General features: G+C 65.0%; 1 protein-coding gene across 1 annotated transcript; it reads left to right on the top strand.

Moving 5' to 3' along the window:
- Nucleotides 1–3,586: 3,586 nt before the first annotated feature.
- Nucleotides 3,587–6,527, top strand: BARHL2 (BarH like homeobox 2). The gene is made up of 3 exons (XM_072868095.1): nt 3,587–4,166; nt 5,477–5,702; nt 6,215–6,527. Exons 1-3 carry the CDS (start codon nt 3,587–3,589, stop codon nt 6,525–6,527), a joined length of 1,119 nt encoding a protein of 372 aa, XP_072724196.1.
- Nucleotides 6,528–9,190: the final 2,663 nt, after the last annotated feature.

The following is a 9,190-nucleotide window of genomic DNA, read 5'->3' as shown; positions in this document are numbered from 1 at the left end:
TTAATTTTTTGGAGCAGAAAGTTAACTTTCTTCGCTTTTTTTTTTTCTTTTTTTTTTTCTTTTTTTTTCTTTTTTTTTTTCTCGTAAGGAGAGAAAGGCGGAGGGCAGCGGAGAGCCGCCGCCCGGGAGCGGCGGGGCTGGCTGGGGACGAGCGGGCCGTGGCCGCGCTTGTTCCGCGCCGCTCCGCGCCGTTTTGTTCCCGCTGGGAAACGTTCTGTAGCGTCTCTTGCAACGGCCCCAATTACTCCGAGGTACAATATATTTTCGCCTGGATTAGACGGCGAGTCTGTTGGCACAGTGTAAATGTCAAGCAGCAGCTTTTAATAAAGGGATGTTCAGACTGTTAAATTTCACAGTACAACGGGCTCGGCCCCTCCCGGCCCCCTCCGCCCCCCCCTCCGAGCTGGGAGGCTGCCACTGAGCCAACACGACCGCGCACCAAAATCCAGGTGGGGAGAAACCCATCCCGGGGCCGGTATGCTGCGCCCTGCCAGCCCCGAGCTGCTTTGCGGAGGGACCCCCGGAGCCCCGCACCCCGCTCCTCGGGGTCCCCCCCCTCGGGGCAGGGGCTGCCCGTCGGGGGGCAGTTACAGCACCGCACCAGCCGCTTCCCCGGCTCCCCAGGACCGGACCCCGCTGGCCGGAGCTCGGGGCCGGTCCGCCGTGTCTCGGCCGGGGCCGCCCCCCCGGGCAGGGACCGGCTGGCGAGTCCGCACCCCCCGGCCCGGCACATGGTACCTCGTCCCTGCCGCTCGCTGCCCCCAGCCTCCATCGGGCCATTGATTAGCGCTCAAAGTGCCGCTCTAATTAGCTGCCTGCTAATTAATGAGCGGGGCCCCGTCCGACTCCTGAGTGGCACCTTCGCTCATCGCTTTGATTCGGCTATTGCTGATTTATTGGGGGGAGCAGCTCCGTGGCTTTGTCCACAGCCAGACGGGTGGGATGAGGTGGGAAGGGGGGTCACCCACCCAGGAGCTGCGGGGACGCGGGGCTGCAGCTGTCCCGCATCTACCCCGGCCTCAACAAGTGCAAGAGGAGTCCCGCTGCCCTCCGCGCCCGCGTAAGGTGCCAGTAGGAGGGGGAAGGCCTTTTGCGTGCGATGATCTGGCCTCTGGGAATCCGAACCGGCCGGCGGTGCCCGCCGGAGGAGCAGGAGAGGCCGAGGCTGCCGGCGCCCCGGGCTGCTGCCGGGCCGGGGCGGGAGCGCAGCGGCTACCCCGGGCGGGCCTCGCCGCCGCTTCCCCCAGAATATTTCTGCACAATGGAGTCGAGGATTAAAAAGTAGGAGCAGGGAAATGAAAGGTGTCCACTCTTCAGGAACATGACTTTAAGCCCTAAATCCCGATTCCGGGATGGAGAAGTGTATTGTGAGTTAAAGGATTATGCTAGTGTAACATATTACCCCGGATCCCGCATTCCCCTAGGGATAATTAGGACATACTTTTGGTAAATTGCAAACCAAGACAGCAGGATAAATACGGTCGCCTCGGGCTGCTTCCCTGCTGCAGGAAACCTGCCTGTGCGTTTGCAGGTTTCTTTAAAAAAATTTCCCCTTTTCCTGATCTTTCATTTTGCTCCTCGGTTTCCCCCCCTTTTTCTTCTGTCCCCTTTTCCTCTCCTCGTTCCTTCAAGCGCCCCGATCTGTAGGGAGGCGCTGGCAGGAGGTCACCCCGCCGTGCCGCGAACCCCGCTCCCGCCGGGGCGGCGGCCCCCGCGCTGCCTCCGGCCCCGTCCGCGCCGGGCGCCCGTCGGGGACAACGGGGACGGCAGCCACCGCCGCCCAGCGGACACGGGCGGCCCTGCACCTCCGCCGGGCTCACCGCCTCCGCTCCCTCACCGGCCTCCGGGCGCAGCACCGGCGCCTAAAGCCCCGGGGCAAACGGTACGCCTGGCTGCCCCCGGCCCCCTGCGGCTGCCTGCCCGCGGGGCGGCGGGCGGCGATGCGGGAGCCGTCGGGGCGGAGCGGGGGATGGTCGGTAGCAGCGGGCTGCCCGCGGGCAGGGTTTCCTGCCGTCGAAAAACTTCTTACGAAGTGCGGGAGTGGGGCCGGGACCTGCCCCGCCGCGGCGCCCAGCGAAGGCCGGTGCGCTTCGGATGTGACACCGGTGACGAGTGCATGAACCCCAGGGAAGGCCCGGCGACTTTTAGCAGCGAGGACCCAGAAGCTCCTCGGCTTCCCCCACGAGGGAAGGCCGGCCCCAAGCCGTCGGGAGCGGAGCCGAAGGCCGCGGCACCCTCCGCATCGGCACCTCTCCCCTCGGGGCGCGGCTCCTCATCCCGCACCGCTGCCGCGGGGCTGCGGCGTCTCACGTCGGACCCGACCGCCCGCAACGAGTTACCGGCTCGCCGCGGCCCGCGGCGCCCCCCGCGCTCCCCATGCGCTCCCCGCGCCCCTCCGTAGCTCTGAGCGGGACGGCTTCCCCAGGAAGCGCACCGCCGTGGGGAACGGCGTGGGGGCGCACCCGCGCGACAGCCGCACCCGCACATCCTCCGCGCAGGGCCGGGCTGGGCAGGCCCGGTACGGGGCAGGCAGGACGGGGCCGCGCTAAGAAGGGACTCGAGTGTCCTCACGCTCCTGCTCCTCGCCCCGGGCCGGCCGCGGGGTCCCATCGCCGGGAAAGCCGTTGTCCGCGGGGCGGGGCTGCCAGCGGCCCCACACCTAAGGCATCGCCTAGTGCCGTCGGTGAACATCACCCCCCGAAAAACCTCCCTTGAGCTCATCCTGCCCTAACCCCGCCCTGCGCCCCCGTTGCTCTGCCCCGTCCCTCTACGCCCCCGAGGTTTTGGGGGCTGGTCGGATCCCGGGGCTGCTGGAGGCCGGGAGGGGAGGCGTCGGGGTGGGCTTCATAGGGCCCTGGAAGTGGCAATTCGTACTAAAATACAACTCGGAGAACTCTAAATCATTCATTACCACCTTTGTAATTACGCTGCTAATTAGGTTGACACGCCACTTCATCAGGATTAATACGACGTCTTGTCACTGGCACTTCCCATTACTCTGACATTCAACCAGGGACCCGTCCCGGCAGCACCGGATGATGCTCTCCGGGGGATCCGATCCGGCGGCCGGGGAACCGGGGCCCGACGGGGTGGCGGCGGCGGGGACGGGCGCGGGAGGGAGGGGGCGCGCCTCCGGCGCGCCCCTCCCTCCCGCGCCCGTCCCCGCCGCCGCCGCCGCTGATTGGCTGCCGCCCGCGCTGCGTCAGCCCCCGCTCGGCCCTCCACCAATGGGGGCGGGCGGCGGCGGCGGCAAAAGCCCGGGTTTATAATAAACGTCGGGGGGGACGCGGCGGCCGTGACGTCACGGGGGGAGTCGCCGCCGCCGAGAGGAGCTCGGTGGGCACGGGCGGGCGCGCCGCAGTGGCCGGTGTCCGCCCCGCTCCGCGCCCGCAACTTCCCGCAACAAAGTTGGGTAGCGGCGAAGCGGCCCGGCGGCGATGCGGTGCTCGGCGGGGGCTCCGCGTTAGTGCCGCCCGCGCCGCCGGTGCGCGGGTTGGGGCAACCCGCTTCCCCCCCTCCCTTCCCTCCCCCGGTGCTACCCCCGCGGCCGCCCCCGGGGATGCGGGCGCGGCGCTAGCGGTCCGCCATGGAGGGGCCGAGCGGGTCCAGCTTCGGGATAGACACGATCTTGTCGGGCGGCAGCACCGGCAGCCCCGGAGTCATGAACGGAGACTTTCGCCCCCACGGTGACGGCCGGCCGGCGGATTTTAGGAGCCAGGCCACGCCGTCCCCCTGCTCGGAGATCGACACGGTGGGGACGGCGCCCTCGTCGCCCATCTCGGTGAGCATGGAGCACCCCGAGCCGCACCTGGGGGTGGCGGAGAGCCTCCCGCCGCCGCCGCACCACCTCCACCTCGGCCCGCACCCGCCGCCGCCGCCGCCGAGTTTGCAGCCGTCGCCCCCGCAGCCGCCGCCGCCCCAGCTGGGCTCGGCCAGCTCCGGCCCCAGGACTTCCACCTCTTCTTTTTTAATTAAGGACATTTTGGGCGACAGCAAACCGCTGGCGGCGTGTGCACCTTACAGTACCAGCGTCCCCTCTCCCCATCACACCCCCAAGCAGGAGGGCGGCGCGGCCCCGGAGAGCTTCAGGCCCAAACTCGAGCAGGAGGACGGCAAAGCCAAGCTCGACAAGCGCGACGACACGCAGGGCGACATCAAATGCCACGGTGAGTACGGCCCGGCCCGGCCCGGCCCCGCACCGCCTCGGCCGCCGTTAAAACCGGGGCCGCGGCGCTCGGCCGCATCGGTGAAACGAAAATCGGGGGGAAATCTGCGGTAGGAGAGCTCCGCTCTGCCGGGGCTTGCCGGTGATCCTCGCTATTGCGGGTTTCAGATCGGTAGGAAATGAAATAGCTTTTTTTCCCTCTCTGTCGACCTTTCCTCCTCTTTTTTATTTAACTTCCCTGCTTTTAAGGAAATAGCCGGAGCGGGGGGATCGCGTTGGAAACCAGAATGTCTTTATTTTTAATGCAAATGCGCGTGAATGATTCTCCGGCTTTTTAAGAACCGGCGGCTCAGCTGCACTTACTGCCTTTTCGGTTTTGCTCATTCGGTCTAAAACAAAAATAAGGAAAAAAATCCCGCTTCCCCAACAGCCAATACCAAATAAACGAAAAAACTTTTAATTAAAAATAAAATAATAAAAACCCAATCGGCCCGCGATAAGCAGCGGAAGGTTGGAGGGCTTTGTGCGTTTTGCAAAACACCCGGGTTTTCCCCGCGCCGGGATAGGCAGGTTGATTTCTCCGTCTTTTATTCCCTTTTTAATTACGGGTTTCGTGCTGATGGGGAAGCCCCCGCCGTGCGGGGTTCGTAAATGAAAATAGCGATGTGTGCGTGGGGAAAGGAAGGGGAAGAAAGGAAGAGAGTGAGCAAAGGCGAGGCGGGGAGAGAGGCTGTTTTCCCTGCGGTGCCGGCGGAGCTGCCCTCCCCCGCAAGCAGCCCCGTTCAGCCGAGAGACGGCAGGACGCATTTTTCTAATTTTGCCCCGTTGAGATATTTTTGCCAGGCCGAAGAGCAGCGAGACGCCCGGGCGTGCCGCTCATTTTGCTCTTTTAGCATTAGCATAAGAGCGCCCAAACCAGATGTACAGTCTGGTCTAGCCATTTTTGTGTGCACCAACCTCCCCAGTGGGTCAATTAGGGAGATTATTGTTCTTCCTGCGGGGAAGATCAAGGAGCGCCACAAACCCGGGCCCGAGCGGAGCCGGATTGACATATCGATTTCCCGGCATTTCGGGCCGGGGGGAGCGGGCGAGGAAAGAACGAAAGCCCTGTAGCTGGCAAGCGGAGAGTGGAAATCCCGCCGTCCCCCGGACGGGCTCGCCGCCGCCGCCCCCCGCCGTCTTTGACCGTTCCCCCCATGCCCTGGAGGAGCCCCCGGGGAGGGGGCGGCGGGGCCCGGTGACCGCGGCGGGGCGGGGCGGGGGCCGAGCCGGTGTCCCGCCGGCCCTCACCGCGCCTCGGCTCGCTCGCAGGGACAAAGGAGGAGGGCGACCGGGAGATCAGCAGCAGCCGGGACAGCCCGCCGGTGCGGGCCAAGAAGCCGCGGAAGGCGCGGACCGCCTTCTCCGACCACCAGCTCAACCAGCTGGAGCGCAGCTTCGAGCGGCAGAAGTACCTGAGCGTGCAGGACCGCATGGACCTGGCCGCCGCCCTCAACCTCACCGACACGCAGGTGAAGACCTGGTACCAGAACCGGAGGTAAGGCGGGCCCCGGCGGGGCGGCGGCCCAGGGGCTCCCGGAGAGCCCGGGGCGGGGAGGCGGCCGTGCTCCTGCCCGCGGGAGCCCGGGGCGATGCAGGGGGCGCCCGGCGGCTGCCCCGCGCCCTCCCCGGCGGCGGGCTGGGGGGTCCGGCCCCGTCACCGCTGCCGTAATTTTCTGTCTCATTACATACGGTTGCAGCCACCCTAATTCTGTCGCAAGCCATTAGTGTCAGCGCGCTGCGATCTAACCGTGTGCCGCGGTTATTAATTTGGCCGGAGTCGCCGTGTGCATGTGGCGGGGGTGCGGGGGCGGGGGGCGGGAGCCGGGCACGGCCGGGGGGTCGCGCCGTGTGCGGGCCCGCAGGGCCGCTGCGCCCCGCCGGGGCCCCGGTGGTGCGGGGCCGTGCCGGGGAGGGGAAGGGGCTCGCCGCCCGCGGACCCCCGCCGAACCGGGCCGGGTGCCCCGTCGCGGCGCCCGCCCCGCAGCCGCCTCTTGTTCCCCCCGGCAGGACGAAGTGGAAGCGGCAGACGGCGGTGGGCTTGGAGCTGCTGGCCGAGGCCGGGAACTACTCGGCCCTGCAGAGGATGTTCCCCTCGCCCTATTTCTACCACCCCAGCCTGCTGGGCAGCATGGACAGCACGACGGCGGCCGCGGCGGCCGCGGCCATGTACAGCAGCATGTACCGGACTCCCCCCGCGCCGCACCCCCAGCTCCAGCGGCCGCTGGTGCCGCGGGTGCTGATCCACGGGCTGGGGCCCGGCGGGCAGCCGGCCCTCAACCCCCTGGCCAACCCCATGCCCGGCACCCCGCACCCCCGGTGAAGCGGCACCGCGGTCCCCGCAACGAGCCCTTCCCCTCCCCGTCCCCAAACAAGCCCCAGCACCGCAGAGGAGGAAGCGAGGGGAAGCCGAGGGGCAGGAGCTTCTGCAGGCAGCCACCGGCCACCGAGGGAGGCGATCAGTCAGAGCAGGGACTCTTGAACCGTGAACCCAGAGCCGAGCCCGTAAGTGAAACGACCACACGCGGGGGAAGGCGGGCAGAGCCGCGGGGCGACCCGCCGACCTCGGCTCCTGCGAGGCAGGACTTGGAGAGAGAGAGGGACGGAGGGGGAGGAGGAGGAGGAGGAGGAGAGGGAGAGGCAGCCCGAGCCCGCCGGAGAGACTAACGGCTGCGGAGGACGGAGGGAATGAGAGCGCCTCGACCCCCGCCCGGCGGCGAAGACCGGGGGAACGGAGAACTTTGCACTGATTTTTCTCATGACCTTTTTTTTTTCTTACTGAAAAGTGGCATGCTCCCTAATGCGAACAGAATTGTACAGACCGAGTGCTGAGTGCTATATCATATTTATTATATGTCGTCCAAAAAAGGAAAAAAAATCACTTCTATACGTTAGTTTAAAACGAACGAACGTGATTCTCCCCTCTCCCTTTTCATGTCTTTTTGGATTCAGTAAAATAAATGCTTAGATGACAAAATATAGATTTTTTTGTGACTGAGAAATTACAAGGAAAAAAAAACCGAAAAAAAAAAAGAAATAAACTTTATCTTTTTTTAACAAACGTGGAAATTCAAGGTAGCTAATTTTCCCCGTGACGAGAACGCAAGAAATTCGGAGTAGAAAAGGCAAATGCCACTTTTTTTTAAATTTTATTTTTAATTTTAGGCTTGTTGTTTCATAACCGGCGCTGTTTTTCCCTGTCTGTGTTTTAAAGGAAAAACAAATCCCCGCGCAGGTGTCGTGCCCCTCGCCGTTATTTTAAGCACTTGGGCAGGGTGGCGGTGGGTTTCCCGGGAAGGCGGCGGGGAGAGGCTGCGGCGCGGCGGGCGGCCCGGGCCGGCCCCGGCCCCGGCCCCGGCCATGGCTCCGGCCCCTGGGGGCGGGCGCGGCGGGGCCATGCCGGGCTTGAGGCGGCGGCCCCGGCCCGGCAGCTGTCTCCGCACCGAGCTGGGACAGGCAGCGAGCGCCGGCGGTCGGGGTGAGTAACGAGGGGAAACGGGCAGGGAGGGCAGGGGGGTCCCGGCGGACACGGAGCCCCCGAGCCCCGCCGGCCTTTGATCTTTGTTGCTGCCCCCCCTCCCCTGGCAGGCAGCTTTCCTCCCAAGCGCCTCTCTTCCCCATGCCGGTCCGGGCCTCCCGGCCGCCGGGTCCCGCGGGGGCAGAGGGGGCGCGGGTGGGGGCTGGGGGCTGTGACCCTCCATCGGGCTCCGGGGACGGCTCCGGCCCCAGCCGTTGGAGGTGAACACCCCCCTGCGAAATTAAAAAGTTATACAGCAATTACCTATAAAACATTCATAAAGTCCAATATTATCTTCTCCTCTGAGGGTTTGGCTTTCTTCTTTTTTTTTTCTGTTTTTGCTCGTGGGTTCCCTTTCTTTCGAGATAGAAGGAAAAAAAAAAAAGAACGAAAAAAAGAAAAAGAGAAGCCTCCGGGCACGTTTATTTGGGCTTTGCTAATTAGCGAGCGGCTTGCTGATTTCTCTGCTAATAAATTCGCGTTAAAACCATATTGACCTCTGCCTTGATCTAACAAAAGGGGAGCGGGTCGGGAACGCCCACCTCGTTTTCTGCCCGTGTTGCGGCAGCCGCTGACTATTCCCCCGCGCCTCCGCCGTGGCCCCCAAATTACCCCCGGCAGGAACGACCCGGGAGCGGGGCCCCGAGTGGCCAGAGCAGCCCGCCCGCCCCGCCTCGCCGCCGAGGTTTTCCCGGGAAACGCATCCCATCCGGGCTGGGGAAGGAGGTAGGAAATTTGGGCTCGGTTAGGGCTCTTTCCTGAGTCTAAACAACGAATCCTGTTTTCTCCCGAAAGGAGGCGATCCAGCTGGAAACGCTGGTCCCAGCTCGTTCTTCTCGGTGGCTAAATCGGGGCTCGGTTTTGACTGCGCAAACTCGCTGAAAAGTAGTGAGAATAAGGAAGGAAAGTTCATGCAAAATAGATGAGTGTCCCCCAACTCCCCCCTCCCGAGCAGGGCCGGCCCGGGGCCGCGGGGTGCCCGCCTGGGCAGGGGCAGGGGCAGGGGGCTCCCGGTGCTTTGGGAACCGCGGCGGGCAGGGGCTTGCAGGCAGGAGAGGGGAGCGCGGCCGGGCTGGGGGGCTGCCGGTGCCTTGTCGGACGGTGTCTGAAGCAGGGTCTGCCGGGGGAGGGGGGCGAGGAACGGCGACCTCCCCTGAAACCTATTTCCAGACCCATCTGGAAAGCGCGTGTGAGCGGGAGGAGGTTTGGAGCAGGAATCGCTCCCTTTCACTCCCGCTTTCCCCATTTGGGAAGCGGGGCTGGAAATGTAAGCCCTTCTTCACTTGTCCCGCTCCCCCTTTGCACCGGGAAGGAGCCGACCCGGGGACAGGCTGCCCCTGGGGCTGACCGGCCCCGCTCGCCCTTGCAGCCTCGCAGGAAAGGGCTCCGGTGCTTGGTTAAAAAACCCCGGCACATGGGCACGCATTTCCGCGCGCTGCGGCAGGACAAAGAGCCGGGCGACGGGCCGG

Source organism: Ciconia boyciana, chromosome 7, assembly GCF_034638445.1.
Source record: "Ciconia boyciana chromosome 7, ASM3463844v1, whole genome shotgun sequence".
Classification (NCBI taxonomy): domain Eukaryota; kingdom Metazoa; phylum Chordata; class Aves; order Ciconiiformes; family Ciconiidae; genus Ciconia; species Ciconia boyciana.
This window is presented reverse-complemented; position numbering and strand designations above follow the sequence as displayed.

Bases quoted from the DNA above. Each gene is read 5' to 3' on its own strand.
- BARHL2 (XM_072868095.1), top strand. From the start codon at position 3,587: ATGGAGGGGCCGAGCGGGTCCAGCTTCGGGATAGACACGATCTTGTCG. The intron at 4,167-5,476 runs GTGAGTACGGCC...GCTCGCTCGCAG, and splicing joins GGGCGACATCAAATGCCACG to GGACAAAGGAGGAGGGCGAC. The intron at 5,703-6,214 runs GTAAGGCGGGCC...TCCCCCCGGCAG, and splicing joins ACCTGGTACCAGAACCGGAG to GACGAAGTGGAAGCGGCAGA.